We start from the raw sequence: 27,992 nt of genomic DNA, 5'->3' as shown, positions 1-27,992 counted from the left end.
AAATGGGATGGTGGTGCTTAAAATGAATAAAAGTTGCACACTGCTTGGTGGCAAAGGTTACTCTTAAAAACAGCAGTGTGTGAGAAAATTTCTGAAGTGGATATACATAGTCTTAGACACTAAGGAGATAGTGCTGCCTGCAGTTGACAAGTATCCAACCTTCTTGGGTTTCAGTCTGATGCAGACAAATACATTGCAATTAGTTTCTGAAAGACTAACCAAATGAAACTCAAGAACCAACAGAATGTGCTCAGTTGTGAAATAATTTTAAAACCTGCTTAATACTTACTGCGAATTTGCCTCTTTATTTCCTTTGAAGGATCAAGCCAATTCTAAAAAAAGAAAAAGAAAAAAGGAATAATAAGGAATTGCACAAGATTGATGCAGTTGGAAGAAAAGCACGGGATACTTAAAGACGCATTTTATATACAGCTCTGTGAAACTGTAAGTTATTGCTATTCTTTCAAAATCGGCCTGCAGTTTCTTTGACAGTAAGTCTACTTCAGAGATCAAGCTATAGTGATTTTCTTCCTTCTCTTTGCATATATTTGCACCTGACAGGAAGATGACAACTTTAGTAAAAATAGATAATAATAACAATAATATAATAAATGCTTTTGAAAAACTATCCCGGGCCATCTATCTCATTCACCTGCATTTAAAGAAGGCAAAGATCAGCATGGATTACAATATCTCTCACTATATATTTACCTACCACTCAAGAAAAGGCTACTGGATATGCAAAATACCTTCGTCTTATTCCACACAAGAGACAGACTGTCTCTTCATTATACAGCAGTTGTAAATGATACCAAAAAAAAAAGGAATCTAATCAGAAAGCTGAACATATTCTACATCTTATCCTCAGTGTGATTTTGTTCACAAAATCTATGGTCTGGTGTTTCAAAACAGAGAGGACTAAGCTGTCTACAAGGATATGTAAGGTGCTTCCCCACAAATATTTAGATGCTTTAATGTTGGAATCAGAGAAGCACTACTTGCCACTACTCATAATGCAATCAGAGTTGAATGGTGCAAATAAATCACTTGTGCATTTATGATAGCATGTAAACTTTTCAACAAAATATTTTTGCGCTGTCTGTAAATATCATTAAGTTGTCAAAAATCGTGTAGACTTATGCCACAGTTAACTACCTAGATTTCCTTTCCAAAGTACCTTGGAGCTTCATTAGGGACCATATCTAAATCTCTGCTGAGAAGAAAGAGCCTGGCATTCAGATTCTACATTCTGCAGCTGCAGTCTAGTACAACAGCTGGCTCATAAATGGGTGGCTATGATGAGTGTACAAGAATAAAAAAAAACACACATCATTCAGCATTTAGCATTTACTGGGCTGTAGGTCAGAATTTTTTGTGGCATTTTAATCTGAGGAGGCAATGGCCACAGTAGGAAAAAATGAATTAGGTTACGTGGGTGCCAAGATGAGAACTATTCCATCTTAAGCTTTTTAAATTTGAGGTACAGCAGAGGTAATAGTAGCAAAGCTCAGTTGATAAAATCTGTGAGAGGCTTCAGTAATGTGTATTCCTTATTATAAGATTCAAAAAACAACATGGCAAGGTAAAGAGAAACAATATAAACAAATATGATTTCTATGTCCATTTGTGTCACCATTACAAGCTGTCATTTTATATATTTATCATTTTCTTTGGTGAAATAGCTTTTTAAAACTGTTGTTGAATGTCTTGAGCATAATGTCAAAATTAAGTTCAATTATTGACATTTTGCCTCAGAGCCTAGCTGCTGATAAACGGCTACATAAAATATCCAGGAGTTCTCATGCCAACACCCTGGTTAGCAGAATTCTTCTTGATTTGATGTCATATTCCATGAGCTTGGTATGGCTTTGCTCTTTCCTATCTCTTTGTTTTTGTCTTTCATGTAAATGCAGACAAGACCCTCCTCAGAAAAAGAGAAAGACTGTGTCTTGTCAACAGATGATCCTTATTAGTCCCCAATGCAAAAAATATTGCTCTGTTTCTCTCCTTAGTAAACGGGAAAACAATAAAGCGGGGTGATGAATGTTTGAGCTGAACCGCCAAATGCAGGAGAAGTCCTCACAGCTTTAAATCAAGTCTTGCTGCAGTGTTGTAGGCTATCATGGGGAAAACACCAATGGATGTTGTATTTTTGGGTTATCATGACGGAGCCATCCCCTTGCTGTTGATGTTTTACCTGGCATTGTTGTAATTTTTCCTAGGTTTTGTAACTTCTAGGCATTCTTAGAAAATTGCTTTACATGCATATTTGTCCACTAGGAACAGAAGAGCAGGAAGGACAAGAGTGAGCATGGCTTGTGTGCTGAATCTCATGACAGTGAGATTGGCCATAGAGAATCACCCTAACCATGACAGCAAGCCTCAGGCATGAGTGTTCCATCATACCTTTCTCGCCTCCTTCACATTCAAGGGGAGATTATGATTTGCTGCTAAGTAGCTTCTAATCTTCTCCCCTCACATGGAGAAGAGAAGGACTGCACATGAATCTGAGGTTCCCCACTGCTCATTTCAAATCCTTCAGGAGAATTATCTGAATGAACCTAGGGAATGGAGCCAATGCTACTGGCACTGATATTCTTCAATATGTTACTTGTTAAAAGTTTACCACCAAACTAGGACCAAACATGCTAGTCATAAGAGCTCTCTGAAGTTTGAGGCTCTGAAGTAGGATGGAAAAGATTGAAAACATTAAACAAATGTTATTAATGCAAAATTTAGTACTTGCCTTCTGATCAGCATGGTCTTGAAACAGTAAACCAAAGTAATCCTTTTCCAATAAGTTAAGCTGTCCACACACCTTATCAAATAGCACATGGCCTTTAGCCTTTTTCTAAGGAGAAAGAACACTACTGTCAAGTAACAGGATAGACTATTAAAACATTTATTTCAAACTATAAAAATGTTAAAACTTTTAAAGGCGTCTCACTTCAACATACTAACAAAGAAAAATTTTTCAATATTAGTTCCTCCTTATTTTCCTTTATTTATTAGAAGAAAGAACCCAACAGCTGAACTTGAGCCTGCAATTGGTAAATAGGAAACCCCTGTTAATAAATGAGGTCCCCCACCCTAGTATTTAAGTAATTGAAATATATTCTTAAACAGAACAAAAAGTTACACAAAATTCCTAATAGTAAGCTTGAAGTCTTCCAATAATAGCATTGTGTCACACAAAAACATCAAAGAGTAAGCAATGTAATTTAAGATTTGCATCCTTTAATTCAAGAACATAAAGGTTTTAAAAGAGGAATCTGTTTGAATTTAGTAAGATGGTTCCACAACAGAAATGTCAATCTGGAACACAGATTCATTGGGTTGTGTCCATTACTAGTCCTACTCAGAGGAAACCCATTGAAATAAATTAACATGACAAATTTAATTCCATTAATTTTAGTGGGTCTACCCTGAGTAGGACTAGCACTGAATGCAACCAGTCTTTGCTAGACAGCCACATAATACTTGGAATCACTGCTAGTCTTTTACCAAAATGCCAGGCCCAGGGAATGGGGACAAGTGACTCCAGCACCAACACATAGTAATGTTAACATCCAAAGAGTGTTTTATGCGTTCCACTTCACCAGAACCTAGGGAAGTTCCACTCCAGGTTTACAAAAGAAGTTGCAAGTCACACAACAACCATTACTGGCCCAAAGGAAATACATGGTCCAGCATGTCAAGAAAGAAAATGAAAGAAATAATGTCTTTTCTCTTCTCTTCTCTTCTCTTCTCTTCTCTTCTCTTCCTTCTCTTCTCCTCCCCTTCCCTCAACCCTTAGCATAATTATGCTATTTTCTTATTTCTATTAGCTTTTAATGAGGGTGAACTCTTCCCCATCAATTTAAAAACTAGTATAAGTAAAATAAACAAACAACACCCCCCTTTCTTATACAAACAAGAGACTCACAATGTGTCCAGTGTAGCTTTCTCACATAAATAGTGGGTGGGGAGGGGATTAGAATTAAACAACAAAGCTAATCAGGAACCTTGGGCCCTAAGCTTTGCTGCGCCCTGACCAAAGGCCTGGTGGAACAACTCTGTCTTGCAGGCCCTGCAGAAAGATGTCAGGTCCCGCAGGGCCCTAGTCTCTTGTGACAGAGCGTTCCACCAGATTGGAGCCGCAGCCAAGAAGGCCCTGGCTCTAGTTGAGGCCAGCCTAACCTCTCTGAGGCCTGGGACCTTGAGGATGTTATTATTTGCAGACCGTAGGTTTCTCTGTGGGGCATACCAGGAGAGGCGGTCCCGTAGGTACGAGGGTCCTAGGCCGTATAGGGCTTTAAACATGCTAACAGAAAAGAGGGGCAAACTGTACAACCAGGGCTAAAAGTACTGGAAGTTCCATTAACATACAAATTTACTATCACAATGTTTTTCGGTATGGAGACAGATGGGTAGGACCTCCTGGCCATAGCAATATTTTTGGACTAAGATTGGCTGTGTGGTGCAGAGAGCTGGCCAGAGAATGGAAGATTGACAGATCAGTCTCCCCAAGTTTCTCAAATGGATTGGGACTGTGGAAGGATGTATGGCTTTGAGATGTTAGGGAAATTTTTGCATTTTACTTGGTAGGGATAAGCACTGGATGGTCTAAGGACCAGCCTCCGCTGACTTTAATCAGGAAGTAGGAGGAATGAAAAGCAGAAACAGCAACAGCTAATCACCATCATCAACAACATCATCAGCAATGGCAATCCATTGTTTGTAGTCACGTTTCAAAAGGATCTTCTCAGATAACAATATATGCTAATAATTTGGGGGGCCCTCTGTCACATAGGGCCCTAATTCTGTGCATACTGTGCAGACCTATCAATTTGCCACTGACTACACTTGGTTCAGCTGAGGCCATTCTGCTGTGCTCCTCTCTCCCATCATGCAGATGAATTAGTGCTCCATCCTGTTCCTTCTAGCACAGGTGGAGCCTCAAGGTAAATGCCCACACATGGTCTCCTCAGGAGTCACTGCCTGGCGGTAGAGACTGGAGCTCACTTAAGCTGCAAGGTGTTAGCAAAGGACCCAAAAGCCCCTGAGGCTCATCACACTGATATTTGGAAATTCTTTCAGAAACTGCAATTTCTCTTTGGCACAATTGGAGAGGATCAGCATGCTGCCTTATACTTCAAGCAAGTCCCACATCCTTACTCTGCTATTTATGGCATTTGGTAAAGCAGCCATAATATGACATTTTTGAGACCTGGCAGTTGAAAGGCATTTTTGCAATTGCTTATCCTGCAGATTTCACTAGACGCCACTGCAATTCCAAAGGAACTCCATCAACTGCCTATGTGTAGGCTCTTGCGACACTGAAGTTATTGTGCCTAGCAGCCAGAGATAGAAAGCTCAAAACTGAACAAGCCTGCTATGCTCTGTGAGCTATGCACTACACAGTAGTTGTGAGCTATACTGTACAAATACAAAGGACAAGGGGGCAAAGGTATGCAGTGCAACTACCAAGCACAATAAATACATTGTTTGTTTGTTTCAAAAGGAATCAAAGCACATTCATACAGGACTGAACTGTTCAATTTAGATCCCAGTATTTACAGTTTTAGCTAGATCCTTCAATGCAGCATCTCATCCGTTGAAACACAAGGAACAATATGTAGTTAACGTATATCAACAAATACATCAGAGAATAAGCAAGATTATGGGAAAATATATATTCAGGTACAACACACACACATTTCCTAACTTGTGGCTGATATTATGGGAGGCCTTTACTAACTGCCTCCTGCCCAAGGTAGCTTAAAAAACAACTTAAAAAAAAACTTTTAACCAAATAATAAAAAATGCAGTTATAACAAGCTCCTTTCACAAACAGCCTGATTTAAAATGAAATTGAAATAAAATACAATTTTCCATTTTATATACATTTCTTTAAAATGAGTCATGACCATCTATCAAACAGACTGAGTTGAAGGAAGGTTATGTAAAAGAAAAGGACACATGAGGATAGGAATAGCTCATTTCAGTAGTTAAGTACTATAAAAGGACACAAATTGTGTATTGTACTTATTGTTGTGCTTTACTACTGGGCTTAAGGAGTAGTAAATTCTCAAAAGGAGTATAAACCCAGATGTTATTGAGCATTCTATCAGGTTCATCCATGATGTGATGTCCATGAATGAACCTCTATCTTCAGTGCTCAGATTTTGAATAAGGAAGACTTTACTGATCAGATCTGATTGTTTACTAGTTTGCACAGTGATGTCTAATAAAACATTCCTGTCCAATCCTATTAATATTTATTCAGAACTGCTAGTAGACTCTTGGTATAGTGGAGGGGGTCTGGGGAATTTTTTAGGCTGTGATTTTATTTTATTATAAAACTAATGAAATAAAAATATTTACTCAAAAGTAAATCCCACTCTGTTCAGACTAACTCCCAAGTAAGCATGAACTGTATTCTAACCTTATTTCATTTATAAATTGTTTCCTATGGAGCACCTCTAAGCAATTCCACAATACAATAAAAACATATATAAAAGAACTGCACATATAAAAATAATTTAAAATCCAATTCAGATAACAACTGCAGCCTTAGTTTCAAGTAAGTAATCTCATTTAGCATGTTGGTCACAAAATCTGCCTCTTGTCTCTAAGCAGTCATTCTGTAGTATACATGGGCTACATGACCATTACTCCCATGCTGTATAAAAGCTTATACCAACTGATTATTTGTATTAGTATAATTTCTATACCAGTCTTCATTCAAAAATTACATAGTTTACAATATAAAAAGACAAAAGTACATACATATACAATGCATCCCCCAACACAGTACTATTGGTTGGCATGCACACCTGTATGGGAAGTATCAATCTTTGTTTTTAGTAATTTACATTATCTACTATGTATCTTAGAAAGTTGTTTGTCTATTCACTATGCATTTGGACTTAAAATACTGTAACCTAATTTTGTGAGGCAATTCCTGAGATTAAGGAGCAGGTTTTTGTATATGTTTGGATTCAATCTGATGCCATTTTGAATCAAGATAATGAACTGAAACTTTCAAAAAATGCATTGATTTTAACTATTTCAAAAACAAACTGATTTTTTCGTTTCTAAGGTAACAGCCTGCTAATGATTTATAATCAAATATACCCCTCTACATCCATCCAGCATCATGGCCCAGATATAATCATCCATATATTTCCCTGTGGGGTGGGGAGGTGATTTTTAATTAAGAAATTGAAGGAAAGAATTATCAGCTTCGATAACATGCATGCCTTTTACTCACACCAAATCTCCAGAGCTGCATTTTGTTAAAAAAGTAAAAGTCACGTGTAGCTTGTGTCTTTATTTTGTTTTCTGCCCTTCTTTGGGAAAGGGTCCAGGGGCCCTCAGTCTAAACTAGACTAGTATAATAAGTTTTGCTTCTAAATCTAAGTGTCTGATCAGAAATCAATAGAATAAACATGCAGCTTAGGGAACAATTCTAAGCTCCCTGCGAGGATGGCTCATTAGCCATTGATGTTGCAAACTTCCCCTCCTGCCAGTTGAGAGGGAGGCCTGAAATCTTGGCGAGCTGCTACCGGTTAGTGTAGACCAGGCACGTCTAACAGGTAGATTGTGATCTACCGGTAGATCACTGGGTGTCTGTGGTAGATTACTGGTAGATCACTGGCTCCCCCCAAAGAAGCTCAACAACTTTGGCTCCCCTAAAAGAAGCTCTGCATTTTTGCCCTGCCCCCCCCCCAAAACAGGACTTTCCTTCCTTAAAAAAGCTCAATAACTTTGACCTGAAGCCCCAAAAGGGGGTAGATCACTGCCAGCTTTTAACTCAGAGTAGATTGCAGTCTCTTGGGTGCTGGTCACCCCTGGTGTAGACTATACTGAGCTAGATGGGCCAGTGGTCTGGCTCAGTGTAAATCAGCTTCCTATGAGGTCCACCACAAGATGCCTCCTCAGTGTGGTGGTGGAAAGTGCCATTGTTAGTGCTCTGACAGAGGTGGGAAAATAAATGGGGAGTCTTAGGGTTATTGTCAGGGTGGACTAGGGACAGCATAACATTTGCAGGATCCAGTGCCTTTTGATTTCCCCAACATGGGAAAAACCTATGCTATTCTGGGAGCTGGTATAGTTCTCTTCCCTCCCTTTAAGCAAATGGGAGGGGGCAAAGTGAACAATGAAGAGGAGGAATGCATCCCACCACATTCCGGCCTAGCAAGCAAAAGTCCAGCAGGATGTAGCAAAGTGGTGATTTATTTATTTACATTTATATCTCATCTTTCTTCTATTAGGGAACCCAAGGCAGCATATACATGGGACACAGACTGTCATTCATCTAAGGCACTGACCAGACCTGCTTAGGGAGCCTTCACATGCCTTCTGACCACACCCTGGGACTGCTGCAGGCTGTCCCCTACCCCCATAGCATTAATCTTTGTTATTAATATAATTTTGGAGTGTTTCTTTGAAACAGATAGACAAGATGGACAATATGCACAGCTTTTGTTACAACAACTGATTTAAGTAAATATTGTTCATGGTTCAAAACACACTTTCCTACATTTTAGAAATATCATGAGTTCACTAATAAATCATAGGTCATGTGGTATTTGAAAGTTTAATAGCAAGTGCACACATCTATTTCATCTAAGCAAACTGTACAAAACCATTAAAAACTTATGTCAGCTTCAATATGCTTCAGTTGTTCAGACGTGCATAAAATATGGTCATGCAGTCATCTTTTAAATGCCTTTTGTCATAAAAGTTTAATTAGAACAGCACCCTGCGTAGAAAGCCTCCAATGTAATTCTCATTTGTGCTGTATGAAGAGGAAGTACTAAGCCAGCTTTTTATATCATTTGCATTATTTAGACAAGATAAGTATTCAAACAGCAATTAAAGCTGTTAAAATTATTCACAATACAGCTTCTCTCTTTTTCTACACCAGAACTACATCAACTGAAACATATACTTAGACGTTTTAATTAAGGTAGCAGAATGTGTACTTTATATGTGTGTAGTTCAACAAAATATTGTTACTCATTTGGAGAGACTATGCCTAGTATTCCACTGAAATCCAAATGTGAGCAGTGAAACTCTTTTTTATTCTCTTAACATAGTATTTACTCCCCCTTCCATGAGACTGGTGGAAGACAGCTTTCAGGGGGTGGGGGTGGGAAAAAGCTGTGGATAGAGGGCTCATTAGGCACAGCATAAGAAGTTAAGGCAAGACTGAGAAAGCACACCTGTGCAATCCCTTATCAGTAATGAGATCCTTGCCCATTTCTAATGCACCATCCTCTTATAGCTCTCAGGGGACCAGCAGGAGAGTACTTTAAGGTTCCCCTGGCATGAGGAAGAAGAGAAAGATAGTACTCACCTCAAACCCAATAAAACTTGGTAGACGGCAACGCTACACAAGATGGAAAACATAAAAAATGCTACCAAGATGAATTATTTCTTTGCTTTCAGTTACAGAATTTGGATGAGAAAAGACCTGTTTTGTTAGATAGCTGTTCAGTGACCATAAATTACCCCTCTTACACTTTTCAGCATTCACAGAAGATATCCTGAGTATCATATTCTAAAGGCATTTTAAGACGTTATATAACAGCAGTAGGTCAGACTTAAAACTATACATAACTACTTGATGCACTTCACTATGTGAAGTTCAAATACCTGCATGCAAAGAAATAAATAAACAAAATCAAACTTTGGCACCACTGGCACTATGGCCAAAAGAAACTGGTTTTGAAATGAAGCAATTTTAGCTGTTGCTATTGTCAAACAGCAAAATCTACGAGTCTACTGAAATTCATTGAGAGATCTACCAGTAGGTCCCAATCTGCCTTTGATCTACATAATTTAGTAAAATGTTTCTGTTCATAAATGGACAAACTTTTGACCGTTCTATGCAAACAGAACAATGCCAAACAGGATTTAGGAAGCCAGCTTCAAAACATCAATATTCTAAGTAGAACGTTTAGAGTCTTTAAACAAATTCTAAAATAAGATTTTATGCATACTGCAATCAAGCTACATTAACATAGTTACAACTGTTTAATAATTTATATGACTGCATCAAACTACTTTCTACTATTGCTATTTCTCCTGTTAATTTTCATGGGAAACAGTTATTTTTGCAAGCAAAGTCCTGTCATAATATACAGCACATCAAATTCTGTTCTCATAGTAGCTATTTTATATAAACACAGTCTCTGGCAAATTTGAGGTAAAATTACTTTTGACTCCATTGCTTTGTTTAATGAATACAGTGTGTAACATTGTACACTCTCAATGTAACAGCTACTGTTGAAGACCATCAAGATAGGTCACTTAACATATTTGGCAGCACATAGTAGCATATCTAGCACAAGCCTCATGATATGTATCCATCCAGCAAGTCCAGTCTCCATAAGATAATACAATCCATATTTCTTAGTTTGTTCAACTTTTAAACCACTCTTCATGCAGGATCCCGTGGCTATTTACAAAATACTAATTAAGACACCAACCATAAAAGCAAGTTAAACATGATAAAATATTAAAATAATCAAAAAAATTAAATCAGTACACGGTATAAATACAGCAGCATTTGGACCTTGAACAATTAATTTCCTCCAATTGTCACAGTGACATCAGAAGCCCAGTAAATCAGCACCCATCTCACTTCAGGCCAAGGGAGCCGGCGTTTGTCTGCAGACAGCTATCTGGGTCATGTGGCCAACATGACTAAACTGCTTCTGGCACAATGGAACACCGTGATGGAAACCAGAGCGCACAGAAACGCTGTTTACCTTCCCGCCACAGCGGTACCTATTTATCTACTTGCACTGATATGCTTTCAAACTGCTAGGTTAGCAGAAACCGGGAAAGAGCAGTGGGAGCTCACCCCATGGCGTGGATTCAAACTGCTCCGATCAGAAAGCCCAAGAAGCTCAGTGGTTTAGACCACAGCGCCATGCAGCTAGTAGTTGTGTCTGAATCTAAAGACATCTTACCTTTAGATAGAAAGGTAATTGGGATGTGCTACTAATTCTCTGACACCATAAAATTTCCTCAGCCAACATGAGGTCGGTATTTGTACGATTCAGGAGACAATGGAGGAATGTGCCTTTGGGGTTGAAGTCAAACTGCTGGAAGGTTGCAGCACCTACTGTGCCTGTAGAGACCGATGCAGGAGTAACATGTTTTGTTGCAGTTGGGGCATATGAAGGCATCCAACATGAATTATATTCTTTGTAAGCAACAACTCAACTGCTAATACACAGCTTTACTTCAGACCTTGGGTTTAAAACTTCTACTCAGTGCTTATTATAAAGCATATGTTTTGACACCCAAACAGCACAATCCTATGCATGTATATTCAGAACCCCAAGGAACCATAACTTGAAGAACTATACTATGTTTGAGAACAGTGTATATTATAGTAATCAGAATAATTTATCTAACTACAAAGCTGAACAGAAAAAAATGTTGCGTAGTACAGAGTATTATTTTCTTCCATTCATTCATAAACCCACCTCCTCAGGCCTTTTTTTCCCCACACACCAACCATTCATTGATGAGCACTGGCTCAACCTAGAAACACTAAAAGCTTTTCTGACTGCAAAAGGGTATATATTGATAATAATGTCCCTGAGCTCTGGCAGAGAACAGTGCTAGTCCACCTAGTATTCAACCAGCACACACTCCAAATTCAGCCACTCTATTTTTGCAAAATTTTAAGCAGTATAGTTACAGTATGCCCTGTTCTAAAAAAAAATATAATAACTAAACCATTTAAAATCTATGTAATAAAAAAAAGGAGAGGGAGGAATTACAGCTGTTTTAATCCAGAGTACATCAATTCTAATCTCTTAGTCATAGTTAAGGGCTTGGGAGCCAGCTTAGAGCAGCACAATCCCTTCATCTCCCAGTTTCCCCATTCCTCCTATGATCTTCCAACCAGTCTTATGTGTAATGTAAGTGTTGCATCAGCACCGTGGTTAACAATGGTTAGCATCAACTAGTCAGTGCAAATCATTATTGGGTGTGAATGAATTTCCCACTATTACAGATAACACTACTTTTTCTTCAAGTACAATGCTATTGGAGGATAATTTTGAAGAGGAACAGCTACAAGGGGACAACGTAGCAGTCTATTTACTTCTAAACATTAAGATTTCTCTGTTTTATTTGCAGAAAGCTGTCCCATCTATCTCTAGTAGGTACAATACTGGCAAAAAACATATCTAGACAATGTGGGAGGTGTCAAGGATTAAAGCAGAGAAAATATAGAAAAAATGAAAATATATGATCCACTCAAGTCAGTGAAAAAACTGGCCTACAACTGCCATTTCCTAGCAGATGAGAGCTACCTTGGCATATGTCCTGAATTAGGAAAAATGTAAAAATCAGGCTGACCCTGGCTCTGTTATTTGATCACCAGATGGCATCTATGATCAAGAGTACTTCTTCCAACTTTAGTTGGTTCACCAGCTGCCCAGTCTTTTCTAAAGATGATCTGGTGACAGGTGTACAAGTAGCTTCTAAACTGGACTATTAAGGTCAGTGTGTGGAACTGACCTTGAGAACATTTTGAAACTAGTATTAACATTTTCTGAGCACAGCAGGGGTAGCTAACTGGCACTCTATAAGCAATATCTGCCCCCCCCAAAAAAAACTGACTCTCAAAATGGGTCCTACACTGTGATGCCGTGATGTCAAAATTTGAGCCACCCCACAATCCATTTTAATATTTTAATTTTTTTTTCTGACTGCTCCCATAGATACCTCACTATTGATTTAGTAATAGCAAAGGATTTTTATTAGCCCCCTAAAATTCTCCAAAATTTGTACTTAAACAAAAAACAAAAAAACTTAAACATCAGCCACACAAACGTTTACTTTAACCATGCCTACTTTGACATGGATCCCCAGGAAGTTTAGTAATTGCTCAATGGGGCCCATGATTACCCACCCTTACTAAAGTCTTGGGTCACTGAAGAACTGTCTCCTCCCATACAAACAGCCCAGATGCCTAATGGCCATCAGGGAACCCTGCTCCAGATACCTGGTTCTGCAAAACTCTGCATCTTGTTTCTGAATTCCAAATAGTGATGACTAACAGGAAAATGGTATTCTCATGTGCCCCGCTTCCTAGAGACATTTCATTACATTCCTCCAGAAGCTCATGCTTTTCATGCATCAGTTTTGTCCTGCTCACAACCCTTTGATGTGTATAAGCTTCACCAGCATCTCCTCCCTCCTATCACTGTGCTGCCCCTCCTGGCTCCCATCACTCACTGCCCCCAACTTACCAAGCACAGGCAAGAAGAGTTTCCATTTTTATATTTTTGCTTAGAGGACAGCTGAGAGCACCACAGAGTAGAGCACCAGAGGAACTCTAGCCATCCACTATCTTAAATTTTCCATAATTTTCTCTGGGCAAATTCAGGTGACTTGGGTCTCACCAGCATTGCAAGTGGTAGTGTCCCCAGCTTCCCTTAAAGCAGAGTTTTAAAAATGTTAAAAGATTTAGGAACCAGAATAAAAGACCTGGGACTTGGGACATTGGATCAGTTCCACACAATGCAGTTGTACTGCTACTGAGAGGGGCCTATATCAGACTAAGTGGAGAGGGTGCATTGTGAGACTCATGAAGCCATGCATAAAATAGCTCCAATAGTGAACTTTATTTATGATCTGTAAACCAAGGGTTAAGACAGAAGATAATACATTTGCACTTGCAGTTTTGATAGTTATAGTAAAGTTCACAGTACACTTTAGGGATGTGTTGTAATAAGCTAAAGGCATGGCTCATTACTACCCATTAGCCATAGTGATGTGAATACCATAAAGAACACATTAGATTCATAAAAATGTGTTCATTAGCTTCCATTTCAATAAAAGCATACTGCACTCACTGCTTTCTTTCAACAGAAAGGTCTTAAGGCTCACCGGCTTACCTCAAGGTCACAGCTGTATTCTGTCCCATCCAAAAGAACCACTTTACACTGGACAGTTCTGGTCCTCTTAGGAGTTTTTGGAAGAACTCTCTCAATTCTTATTTCACCTGTCTGCACCTCTTTGGACTCCCTTTGGCCTTCCTCTAAATCTTGTTTGTCTTCTTTTACTTCAAAAACAATTTCTTTACTGTCTTCTTTAGCAGGCTGCACAAGAAGGTTGTAAATGGATATTAATGAACATCAAGGCAATTTTAATGCAATTCAAAGTAATAAAATGTGATATATTACAATAAAGGATTATCATCACCTACCCCATAAATTTAGAAGAAAAACCAATATATTCTTATGAATCAATACCCATTTAAGGAATCTAGTAGAAAGCCACTTAGCCCTCTGATCAGATGTCAAGGAAATAAACAACTATCCAACTTTTAGAAGACATCTGAAGGCAGCCCTGTTTAGGGAAGTTTTTAATGACTGATGTTTTAATGTATTTTTAATATTTTGTTGGCAGCCACCCAGAGTTGCTGGGGAAACCCAGCCAGATGGGCAGGATGATATTATTATTATTATTATTATTATTATTATTATTATTATTATTATTATTATTATTATTATTATTATTTCTACTACTACAGGTCGGCAATTGATATCTTAAGATCCAGCTTATATTTTTGAGACTCTTTGGGTTGATGGCTAGGCCCTCTATGCACATCTGCTCATTACATGGATCATTATCAGCAGAGAAGAAGACCTGCCCATCAGTTATTGAAATTAATTTAATTAGGTGCTTTATATTAGTCTTAAAGTGACTTACAACAATAAAACTCATACAAATACAACTTTTAAAATCAGTAACACAGAAAAAGTGATAATCCACAAATAAAAATTAATAAACCAAGACACATTTTCCCCATGTAACACAGTGAATTTTTTTTAAGTATTCATTTGGCTCCTTGAAGATGTCAGTGTTAGTGACAGCTACACTTCTCTGGGGAGAGCATTCAACTAATCGGGTGGAACTCGCACTAAAAAATCTAAGTTGCTCACTGCCACCTTCCCAGCTTCCCTTGAAGTGGGCACACAGAGAGGGACTTTGATGGCGAACTTAGGGTCTTTGTAGGCTTACACGGGGAAAGGTAAACTGTGTGGGCTTAGACTGGGGTCCTTAGAAGTTAGAATCAGCACTTTGGGTTCGGCTTAACAATGGATGAATACAGAATGGAGGGGTAGCTTCTATGAATTCACAGTAAGTGGGCTTTTTCTAGGCAAGAAAATGAATGGATATATGAATGTCAGACAAGCAAACATCTGTCACCTTCTTCTCTCTCCTCTCTTCTCTAAATTGCCCCCAGACAACTAGCAAAACTAACCTACAGCTTCCCATTTACTCTAGCAGGAGTATAGTCTTTAAAACAAATGAACTGCACATTATTTACTACAGGGCAAATCCTTGTACAGCATTTCCCAATAGCATCCTGCTTTATTTTACAAATGAGATTTTTCCATTTGTTTCTCTCACACTGTACTGGAAGCAAGAGTAGATCTGCTCTTAGCTGCTTTAATGTTGTTTACTTGCCAGAAGATTGAATCACTCACTGTGAAAGCCCTACATTAACTGCCCTTCTAAACGAAGAAGCTGCTGCTAGGAGGAAACTGGAATTTTGTGTACAGCTAATCCTAGAGTTTGAGCAGCCAGAGGGGGGAATACCTTGCTGTGCTTCAGGTGCTAGTCTAGTTGTGTTTTTTGTGAAAGAAAGGTTTTCTATGTAAATTGTAACATTTTGTGGATTATTGTTTTTTGGTAGGTGTAGCGGCCCTCCAGGTTTCACTGGGCTACAGTGGTCCCCATCCCTAACCAATGGTTGTACTGGTTGACAGTAGCTGTAGCCAAACAGCATCTGGAGGTCCACACATTTCCCATACACTGAAGAATTCTGCTGTAACAAAATGCAAACATATAAAAACAGAATTTTATGAAAGCAGCAGATGATGTCTGAATATGGAAAAAATATTAGGCTGGTCTCTGGAGGCATATTTCTTATAAACATAACAGCCCATTTAACACTTTGTTCTGTGCTGGGTATAGTGTTACGCAGCTAGGTAATTAACATGCATGGACTTTAAAGTGTTTCATTTTTCTTCCTTTCAAGAGCATACCTGTGTCTCAGCACTACTAACAGAATGTTTTTCCTCTCTGTCATCTGCTTTAGCTTCTTGCCGAATCTCAGCAATGTCCTCCAGCTTTCCCTTAGTCTGGGCTGTCTCCTCTGGAAGATGGCATTCACCTTCCCCTGCTCCCATTTCTTCTGCTGATGATGATGGCTGTTTTTTCTTTGTTTCATCTTTGGGATCTTCCAAGCTGTATGATTTTTGTTTCTTAAGCCAGGGGGGGATGAAGCGAGAAATTCCCTTTCCTCCGGAGCGACTGGGGCTACTTTGACTAGCTGGCACCTGTGAAGTGGAAGAACTCTCTTGCATTTCAGATGTCTGCTCTTTTTGACTATCTGATGCATCCCCAGCATCTTCCTTTGCTGTATTTGATCCCAGGTTCTCCGATTCCTTTACTTCCGTGTCTGAACCAACTTCAGTCGTCATGGTCACAGGATGCACTAGAAATAAGATACATATATTTGCTTTTAGAATGTACTTTTTAGACTGCTTGTGGACCTACCTAACTCCTAGCACAAGGTCTTATGCTTTAGCAACCACTGAAGTTGAAACTATTTGGCTTACTAAACTTACACTGTAGACATATTATTCAAAGTGACCAACAAAATTTTCAAACCCAAGCAGCCAACACAGCACAGAGCTAGAAAATATATCAAATTAATCAAATCTCTTTAAGTCTATGTGGTCATAGACTTTCTCAGGTGTAATTAAAAGAAGTACGGTAACTTCATCCTTTCAATTGGACATACTAGAATGACTTTCTAATTCCATCAGTACTGCAGTGAAGTCTGGAAGACAGACACTTATAAACCAATTTGCATTAACCATTTTGCTTTCAGGTCTGAGAGTTTGGGTGGCATAAAACTAGACTTCAATGGTTGGTTTCTACTGAACAGGTATAATAAATTTATATAGCAATTTATATCTTACAATAATAATTACTGAATAGTGAATTCAACACCCTGTTTTGAGTCCAGAATAAGATTTTGGAATAGCATATAAAAATAATTTCCTAATTTATTAGGATACGCTTCAATAATGTATCAAGTTCTATAAAACACTAACAAAAATATTTGCTTAATCTTAAAATAATTGGATGGTTTAAAGCAAATATTTAATTATTAAATTATGTTAGGTCAGCATTTAAGCTGCTACAAGTCAAGTCAAATTTTACTAATGATTCCTATTTTTGAAACAGGAAAGAATAATTTAAGGAGACTAAATCAGCCATTGTGGGATTCTTTCAAAAGTGGTGTTAGTGGAAGAGGTTTGTTCTCAAATTATAGCAATCCTGGAGTAGTCATTGCTCAAGCACATAACTTTCTTTGATGTTTAAAGGTAAAGGTAAAGGTACCCCTGCCCGTACGGGCCAGTCTTGACAGACTCTGGGGTTGTGCGCCCATCTCACTTAAGAGGCCAGGGGCCAGCGCTGTCCGGAGACACTTCCGGGTCACATGGCCAGTGTGACATCGCTGCTCTGGCGAGCCAGAGCTGCACACGGAAACGCCGTTTACCTTCCCGCTGGTAAGCGGTCCCTATTTATCTACTTGCACCCGGAGGTGCTTTCGAACTGCTAGGTTGGCAGGCGCTGGGACCAAGCAGCGGGAGCGCACCCCGCAGCAGGGATTCGAACCGCCGACCTTTCGATCAGCAAGTCCTAGGCGCTGAGGCTTTAACCCACAGCGCCACTGTTCAGTAAAATTTCTCTCCCAAAGAGGCAATCAGTCCCAAAGTATAGGTTTGTCTCTTCAGGAATGGGGGCTGCTGCAAAGACAGCTTTAACAGAAAGTCTAGCTATGCACACAATAACCTTACATGTAACGGAAATTACTTCTTTGTATAACAGTCTATATGAACTAAAGAATTAGAACTGAGTGCCTAGGAATCAACAGTGTAGCGTCACTATGACAAGCATTAATGCTTGTTTTGCTTGCCAGACTGAACAATCTCTCCTCCCCTCTGCCCCTCCATACAGTGTTCTGGAAGTTTGCCAAATTGCAGGTGAGGGCTCAGAGTGCAAATGGGGCGGGGGGGGGGGAGAGATGAGGAGAGAAACGCCTGTTGCACTGGCTCCCACTAGCACAACTATTTAGTTGTGTGAGTGGTAACTGTAGTACCCCTACTCCCAAAAAAATCAATGCTTAAATGTCAGGTTGTAAAGTTTTTGAGAGGGGTATTTCCATACAGATTACTCTCATGAAACAAATACTCTTTAATCATGCATTCTGCTATAATAGTAATACACCTGAATAGTTATGTCATCCCGAAATTTTCAAATTCCTGATAAATTATGTCAAAGGACACTATGCTTGATTCAGCATTTAAATCTGTAACCACAACAATGCTACTCTTTACTTTCCGCCAACAGAAAATATACAGAACAAGTACATAGGCTACTTAGTAATTTAGCTATCTGATTTTGATCAGTAATAACATTTCAAAAACTCCATCATTCTTCAAAAGCAGAAATGCTACATTAACCAATAGTCTTTAAGGTGTAGTACTTTTACAGCTCAGTCTTATGCAGAATTAGATGTACTCAAGCCTACTGAAATCAATGGATAAGATATAAATCATTCAGCACTGAATTGCAGCCTTAGTTTTGGAAAGTAATAAGTAGCAACACACTATCCAGATGGTGACAGTATTTTACAGAGCATTAGTATTCAACTAGTGAGTAACGCTCTAAGGAGAGTCACAACAGCAGCAACACCAACACCAACGAAATGTATAGTAAAAAAATAAGTATGTACCAAACTACTGTTACAAAAGGTACAAGACTAATAGAGGATTAGATAAAATGGCTATATGAACAATCTACATGTTTTCAGATACAATGTTTTGTCAAATGCACTCACCATTAGCACCTGTAACTGGAGATTTTCCATTTTTATAAACACAAAGCAAATATTTTCCACTACTAATATCTGTAGTATAAATTTTGTAACCCTACGGAAGAGGTGCAAAAGAACATACACTGCTTTACAATCCCTAAAAGTTTAAATACAGTTACAGAATGAAAGCACCACAAAAATTGTCTAACAGGTACAAAATAATACTCCTTGTTTAAAGGTAAATTAGATGCCATTATTGGGATAAAAAAATATAGCCACAAAAGTGTTGCAGTGAAAAGAGCCAGACAATCCCCTAAAAGCATTTCAACCAATACAACAAAATAGCAATGTCATCTACTTGAATGTTCGCAGCTACATACACCCACAAAATTGCCTAGTGTTATTCTTGCAGCATTAAAGTACAGAGCATCCCATTTCAGAGTTAAAAGTCCTTTTTATTGTCGCATTTTCTGAACTACTTGCTTCAATATTCACTCAGACCAACTAATGTGATTGTCATTTAGTACTTGGTGCCACTCATATACTGACACCAGTATATCAAACTATCCACATATTTTTCTACACACACATGTACTTGTTTTTATTTTCTAATAAACCGAAATCAACTCACCCTTTTCACTTGCTTGTCTAAGGCAATTGAATCTCATTTGCTTTTGCATATCATACTTTGCATATTGATGAGCAATTAAGGTCTACAACAGCAATTAAAAAGTTAAAGTTAAAGGTAAAGGTACCCCTGCCCGTACGGGCCAGTCGTGTCCGACTCTAAGGTTGTGCGCCCATCTCACTAAAGAGGCCGGGGGCCAGCGCTGTCCGGAGACACTTCCGGGTCACGTGGCCAGCGTGATGAAGCTGCTCTGGCGAGCCAGCACCACCACAGCACACGGAAACGCCGTTTACCTTCCCACTATAAAGTGGTACCTATTTATCTACTTGCACTTAGGGGTGCTTTCGAACTGCTAGGTGGGCAGGAGCTGAGACCGAAAGACGGGAGCTCACCCCGCCGTGGGGATTCGAACCGCCGACCATACGATCGGCAAGTCCTAGGCACCGAGGTTTTACCCACAGCGCCACCCGCGTCCCTAAAGAGAAGTTACATGCATATAATTTTTGTTATGCATATCAAACCAAAGCTATGCAGCCAGCTTATAAAAATCTAACAGGCTCTTTGTGCAGCTTAATGAATAAGTCTCGCCCCACCCAAGTCCCAACTCTGCTGGAGAAAGGCATGCCCAGTGGAAAAGTTGAACTTGGTTCCAACTCACTTCATTTTTGCAGCCAGAAAATGCAAATGAGTCAAAGAGACAGCTCTGTTTTCCTGTTATCGCTCCTACAAAGAGATGCATTGTAAAAGCTCTGCTAGGTTAGCATGAGACATCTGCCACTTTAGGATAGGGCTTTTATTTGAACTTATTGTTGAAGGTAGTATAATTTGTTCTGAGCAACTCAGAATATTAATACCACTTACATAGCTGGTTAGTCTTAGCTGTGGGTTCAGGGAGACCATATTTCACCATTAAAAGATAATGCTCATTTTATGGGAGATTGCTCTAACAGAACAGTTTCACCAAAACAAACAAAACAGATCAGTACAGCTACAAAAAATACAAAGGGGGAGGTGGTAAAAACTATATAGAAAAGGAATCTTAACATGGTTTGAGTAAAAAAGTTTTTAAGGGAAATTGCCTTTATAGACAATAAATGTTGTTAATCTCCTCAGTCTCTCAATGCTCATGGCTTAAAAAATGCTACTTTAAAATTTCTGGCACACCTTCCTGCCAAAGTGGTCTTAAGTGCTTTCACATTATTTCAAACACAAGGCAAAAATAACAAAACAAACAAGAACAAAATCTGTCATAAACACCTAACACTGCAGTAATAAATATCTATCAAAATGGAGAAGGGCATCCCTAGTTTCTGATAGAGCCTCCAGGAAACAAGGAAAAACATCTGGTACCTACATAATAGCATGCCGGGAGAGTATTTTCAACAGGTGGGCATCACAGCAGAGGTACCTGGAGCCAAGCCATATTTTACACCCTCCACAAATGGCCAGATTCATGTAGGATGAGGTGCTCCTTCACATACCCTGGCCATTTAAAGCTTCATGGGTTAACACAGGGCCACCAACAAGAGGTACAGGGGATACAAATGTGCCAGGCCTCGTGCCAACAAGGGTCACACATTATTAGTTTTCATTTTTTTTAAAAAAAGTCTGTTGGACATTTCTTAAGAAAGTCATAACAGAAATCTTGAAGACTAAGGCTTCAGCACTCAATGTGCAATGCTATTGCTAAGAAAGCTTAATCACTGTTGCTAACAAAGTCCGCTTTCTTTACAGAATAATGCACCATTAACTGGCTTTGGTATGGTACACCCAGAAGTAACTCCCTTGAAATCAAGGTAGTTTCCTTCCTACTGAGAAAAAATGTTGATACACCCAGGTCCCATTTAATGAACAAAATGCATTCCCTGGAAATCATTCGTTAGGCAAGCGTTCACATAATGAGTCCATGATTTCCATTATTTCCTAGTGAAATTTTTCTTATGTGGGATTTGTCCAATAACTTCCCCCTCTTTCTCCATGGTTTCTTCCTGGTCATGTCAAAATCATACACAACTGCAAGAAAGCAGAACAAGTAGACTGAAACAGCATATTTCCTATGAATGCCAATAGAAGGGCACATGTGTATTGCATCCCCACTCTAAAATTCATCTGCATCCACTGCTTAGCCCTGAAAATGCAGCAGTAAATCTAAACCAAACTACATCAAGTAGTGTCTGACAGAAAAACTGAACACACAGAGCAAATTGAAGAGAGTTCAAGGTCAGAAAGTGGGAAATGACTAACAGACTCCATTTGGTTTTGGTATTTCCCTCCTACTCAGTTCCACAAGGTTTTTTCATGAGACAAAGCTAAGCTTCCAAAGTACTATATGTTATTTCCAAATCAGTTTTGTCATGACAGACAAATGAGACTTAATTTTTAGATGTTCCTCAGTAAATGTTGTAATGGTGTCCAGAATTTACTACATTTGTTAACTGCCCTTTGAGGTAATTTGCATCTCATGCTTATTTAACATACACACTCGCAGCTTTACATGCGTCTCCAAAAAATAATTTAAAATGACACAAAAATGGTGAACACAGGGGAAACGGGGGCAGGAAACCAGGAAAAAAACAGCCAGTAATCCCAGCAGCCTTCATGAGAGTGGGTGGAGAAGAGGCCGTTGGAAAGGGTGATCAGAGGCCAGAGAGACTTGCAGATGGTTTGAAGAGACAACAGCATTCTATCGCAAAAATGCTGGAAGCAGGTACCCATCTCTGCTGTTCCTCCCTGCTATACTGCCATCTTTTTCTTTGTACCTTCAGAAAGAAGCTATGGGGCTGAAATTATGTATATGTATGCCTTTGCTAAACTTCAATAACACAATGAAACTGGGAGCAGTGAGTGTACCTTTTTTCAACTGCAGATTGGCCTGTGTGTCTAAAAGGCAGAAAGAATAAGCTTTCTGCATTTTGGAAAGGAACGCACAGTGCTCTTTACAATAATGACTTAGTAGTTCCTCGGGATTTTTTAAAGGGTTATGAGTACACAATGCACAGTTTTATCCCTTTAACCAAGGTGAATTTTTCCTAGTTGCCTGGAAGCATTTCTTTCTTGCCACAGTTGGCAAGACAAATAGTAGATTCTAATCCTTGTGGGGGGCTTTATGTAAAGTGGGGGACAGGGTATGGAAAAAACTGAAGGTACAGAAGCAAGCAAGAATGAAGTGAGTAAGGTTTAATGATGTTTTTCTTTTCTTTTAAGGATTTGCATGTTAAAAATGCAGATGACTTCCATAATATTGTTAAATTCTGAGTATTACTTTCTCAGCTGAATTTACTATAGCAACAAGTATGCTTTGTGTATTTAGCTGCTGCATCATCAATTGAAAATTGAGTTTTATGATACAAAATAAGTGGGTATAATGACTAAAATGGTGGTGCTGAAAGACAGCTTCTCTGTATATTGTAATGGGTTCGAGATGTTTTTATGCATGGGTAGGCAAACTAAGGCCCGGGGGCTGGTTCTGACCCAATCACCTTCTAAATCCGGCCCACGGACGGCCCGGGAATCAGCGTGTTTTTACATGAGTAGAATGTGTCCTTTTATTTAAAATGCATCTCTGAGTTATTTGTGGGGCATAGGAATTCATTCATTTTTTCCCCCAAAATATAGTCTGGCCCCCCACATGATCTGAGGGACAGTGGACCGGCCCCCTGCTGAAAATGTTTGCTGACCCCTGGTTTTTTGCAATATGTTCAGTACTGGACTTTTTATTTAGTATGCTCTCCACTTATCTTAAAGCAAAAAATATTAATAGCCATAATATGTCCATCATTTCTGCCTCCCTTACATGTTTACTGAATTCCTGAAAAGGACTACATTCAATCATATATCTAGGTTTCTTAAATGATGTAACAACCTGCGAACTGCCCTGAGACCCCCAGGTATAGGGTGGTATATAAATTCTATAAATAATAAATAATAATAACCCACATCACATATTTGTTCTGTTCAGATGCACCACTATCTCACGGCTTCATGCTTCATGGACAAATCTCAGATCCATGAATTTCCTCCTTCTCTTATGAAATGCAATCTTCTTTCTCCATCCCTGCTTTGTTATGTGAACTGGCAAATGACGAATTACATTTGCCCTGTAGATCAATGCAGCAAATAATTCAAAATTTGCAGGGCAAGCCCAAATGATACTTTGCCAGTTAGAGTATACTGCAATGACAAAATTGGAAAGAAGGGACCAAGTGCAGAAACTTAAAGCTCATTCTAGGTTCATTCATGTAGCATGAAACAAGTTTGATATTACAGCCATCACTGCCACAATAGTAGTGTGTCAATCATAGTCAGAACTATCAGAACTGTTTCAATCAAACTTATGTAAACTATAAATTCCTGCCTCCATAGAAAACAAGTTCTGTTATAACACAAGTGGAGGGGCAACAGGTTTTGTTTGGTCTTGGTAGCCAAAAAAAAGTTTGTGGTCACCTGGATCCTACTATTCCCTTAAGTTAGAGTCCTGGTCCCTGTGCTCCAAAGCTCAGTATAAAGTCAAGGATTATCCCTGCTCCTTTACCCAGACTGGGTCTGGGATGGGAGATATTGCTCACATACAGATTGCAAAGAATAATTTATTTGTAGTTCTTCTGCCATACAAGTCTTAGGAAGTCTGCCCTTAAAAGAAAGATCAAGTCTGACCCACTAATTAAATTCATATGGACTTTAATCACAACGTGCAAGATTCTATATCAGTTCCCCATAAAAGCCACAGGAGTGCCTTTTGCAGCTCCCAACATCAAACTAAAAACTTAGTTTTTGAATCCTTCCAGATCCAATGTGCCACAATGCCCCATATTTCCTTTTCAGAGAATATCTGTGGATATAAAGCAGACTTCTACATTTTCATTCATCACAGCAAGTATAATCAGCACCTAGACTTCCTTACACCTTTAAATTGGCAGAGGTGGATGAAAATCATACCAACAGCTGCCCTGTGATCTCCAACTCTAAGGATGAGAGGAAGTCTAAGGATTGCTTATGTGCATGGGATCTGCCTCGGCCCAGTATACCTGAAGGAGTGTCTCCACCCCCATCGTTCTGCCCAGACACTGAGGTCCAGCTCCGAGGGTCTTCTGGTGGTTCCCTCACTGTGAGAAGTGAGGTTACAGGGAACCAGGCAGAGGGCCTTCTCGGTAGTGGTGCCCGCCCTGGGGAATGCCCTCCCATCAGATGTCAAGGAAATAAACAACTATCCAACTTTTAGAAGACATCTGAAGGTAGCCCTGTTTAGGGAACTTTTTAATGTTTGAAGTTTCACTCTGTTTTTAATGTTCTGTTGAAAGCCGCCCAGAGTGGCTGGAGAAACCCCGCCAGATGGGCGGGGTATAAATAAATTAATTATTATTATTATTATTATTATTATTATTATTATTATTATTATTATTATTATTATTTCCTCCAAGCAGTCAAACTATTAAGCAATCTGGCTTCCTTCCTTTGAGTGGTGACCATGTAACTTCCTTGGTTGCTTGGAAGTGAGACACATTTAGGAAGACTACATCTTCTTGTTTTTGAGGTTGAAAGAATTTGAAGCTAATCTTGGGCATGACACTACTACCCAGATCCTCAGTTCTCTTGTATTATACACAATATAAAGGCAGCATGAATTAAGTCATATTATTAAACAGAAGATTAATTCCAGGACAGCTGTTACCTATGGTCACATTCTAAAATCCTAGGGTTACAGAACTCAAAAGAATAATCAGCATTGTAGCTTGATGGAATCTGAACAGATAATCCATTCTGAAAACACAGTAACAGAAAGAACAGACCAAATAAAAACCCACACTACAAAAATACTGGAGCAGCGGTTTATTCTTCTCTAACTGATCAGGAGCAAAGCAATAACTATTTAATTGCAACATTCAGAAAAAAAAGAGATAAATAGATTTATAGATCTAGGTAAAAATAAACAAGTTGCTACTACCCAGCAAAACTTTGCTACTGTATTGATTGCCCTTTTCCATAGTCAAAGAGATGCAAGCTAACGCATGTCGTCTGGAAAAATTACACAGGATGAAACAGTTTGGCTATTACTACTTAAAGATATCTGCAGAAATGAGGATGAGGAATGCCATGACGTCTGATGGTACAACTAGAGGAGCATACAGGTGTGTTTCAGATAAGCCTCAAGCCCTGACAAAACTCCTTTTCCATTTGCCCTCCATCAATAGTTTTATTTAATTACATTAGAGTGATACACTGAAGTTCACATTTATATACATTTACAATAACTTTACAATAACTACAGAGCGTCATATGATTGTACATGGACTTGACATTTGTTATTCCAAAATATTAGGAAAATAGTCAAAGTTTTATGGAAAAGTTTTCTGATTATTCAGTAAACAGGAGTGGAAAATATTTGTACCCCGAAGAACAGCAAACAGACACATTTCCTCCTCTCTCCATACCCCCATCAGTACACAAGGATGAGGAGCTGAAGCTTCCCTTCCTAATTCTCCCCCTTCTTTCTTCTCCCCTCTTACTGGCACTAGGAACAGCTAAGAACGATTTGATTGTAAAAAAGTCAGGGAGTTGCTTTTCTACAGTACATATAAGCGAGACAACTTAGAATCCAATGACAAAGCAGCTCTCTTCCTACAGAGAATTTCAGAATAAGACCTTGTGACTAATGAGGAATCCAAGCAATTTACAGACTTGCTCTTTAATTTTAAATTTAGAAACTGCTGATATCTTGGTACATTATGTCAAGTCATAACCATCACATGAGGAATGGTTAGAAACTACACTTAAGATTCTGATTATTAATTATCTTTATTGTAAAGCTTTGCTTTCAAGATATTGAGGAAGGAGAGTAAGTCTTTAGAAATGTGCCTCTCCTTCCACAATACCATGAAATCCAGAATCTAGATAGTCTTTGATCAGGACAGGAATTCAAGCAAAAGCAGAGCATTTCTTTAAATCAGACAACCTAGAGTTGCAATGGGAACTGTTAATTTAAGAAGGCATAGCATTTTAGCTATGAAGTACTGAAGATTGAGCTAATATTTTTTTAAAAAATATTAAATTATATCCCACCATTTTCTCCCAAAAAACACAGCATGGGACTCCTCAAAACTACCTGCTTATCCATACTTGCTTGCACAAAGTCTTTACTGAAAATTCATTGTGTTTTGTTTGGGGGCAGTTATATGACAATGTGGTTGGATAGTGTCTTCGAAGCTACAAACATGAGTCTGACCAAACTGCGGGAGGCAGTGGAAGACAGAAGTGCCTGGCATGCTCTGGTCCATGGGGTCACGAAGAGTCGGACACGACTAAACGACTAAACAACAACAATATAACAATGAGCATTCATCCTAATTTGTATACAAGGCGCTTGTATATCACAAAATCATAGAGTTAGAAAGGACCCAAGGGTCATCTAGTCCAACCCCCTGCAATGCAGGAATCTCAGTTAAAGCAACCATGACAGATAGATGGATCTTTCCACTAATCATTTGTTTACCCTACACTTTTCAGTGCATTACCCTGTTACTTTCCTAATTGCAAGAAGTCAAAATTTTAAAGTGGATTGGTTGTGCGAGGATGATAGAAAAGAAAAATGTAGCTGGCTGCTGCAGGAGGACTGCAGCAGGAGGACAAAAGCTTGTAAAAAATTCTGCAGGCCAGTAATTTTTATAAACCTACCCACAAGGCCGTTTTACTGACTTGCAGTTTGGCTGCATCTTCCTAATGTTACCACTATCAACAGAAAAGCCTCAAATGAAGGCTAAGAGTCAGACTTTAGAGCCAAACAAATATATTTCTCAAAAACAGTGCTAAAGTAATGTGAAATCCAAACAAAAGGCTAGGAGACAAAATCCAACATAGGGAAACATGGGGAAACAGGCTGTAAATGAGAATTCTTCAAGTAGACTATTGATATAAAACATATTACCTGCTTGGCTAGTATGGTGTGACAGATTTCATTTTAAGTTCTTAAGCTTCTTTGGGAACTCTATGAAGACAGCACAAGATTTTTGAAGTATATTTTGTACACAAGGCTAGCTTTCTACCGCTTACAAAATTTTAAATCAAGAACATAAGAACATACCAAAAACATAAGAGTTTAAGGTGAGCCTGCTGAATCAGTCCGATGGTCTGTCTGTCCAGCATCCATTCTTACAGTGGCCAATAAGATGCTTGTAGAAAGACTGCAAGCTGCTCCACCAGCGATTCCCAGCAACTGGTATTTGAGACATGACACCGCAAACAGTGGATGCAGAATATAGCACTAATCAATGACCACTAGCCACAATGGCTAGGTCCAGGGGTCAGCAAACTTTTTCATCAGGGGTCCGGTCCGCTGTCCCTCAGACCTTGTGGGGGGGCCGGACTATATTTTGAAAATTCTAAATACCATGCAAGCCGGTCCAACAGCTGCCTCCGGACCTAGCTGCCTCCGGACCTGCATGCACTCAG

General features: G+C 39.0%; 1 protein-coding gene across 11 annotated transcripts in view; it reads right to left on the bottom strand.

The window, feature by feature from the left end:
* EPB41L2 (erythrocyte membrane protein band 4.1 like 2) overlaps positions 1-27,992 on the bottom strand; it is a 77,144-nt gene that overhangs the window by 38,522 nt on the left and 10,630 nt on the right. For 9 of the 11 annotated variants that reach the window (XM_081907058.1, XM_081907060.1, XM_081907057.1 and 6 more), the window contains exons 2-6: positions 19,554-19,635; positions 16,077-16,528; positions 13,917-14,120; positions 2,747-2,851; positions 290-332 (exon numbers count right to left, since the gene is read on the bottom strand). In XM_081907058.1, the coding sequence (XP_081763184.1) occupies positions 290-332; positions 2,747-2,851; positions 13,917-14,120; positions 16,077-16,528; positions 19,554-19,635 (886 nt within the window). The remainder of the gene's footprint in view (positions 1-289; positions 333-2,746; positions 2,852-13,916; positions 14,121-16,076; positions 16,529-19,553; positions 19,636-27,992) is intronic. The other 2 variants (XM_081907065.1, XM_081907064.1) reach the window with 1 other exon arrangement.

This window comes from Podarcis melisellensis, assembly GCF_964234715.1.
Source record: "Podarcis melisellensis genome assembly, chromosome: 3".
NCBI lineage: Eukaryota > Metazoa > Chordata > Lepidosauria > Squamata > Lacertidae > Podarcis > Podarcis melisellensis.
The sequence above is the reverse complement of the archived record's forward strand: the minus strand, read 5'-3'. Positions and strand labels throughout refer to the sequence as shown.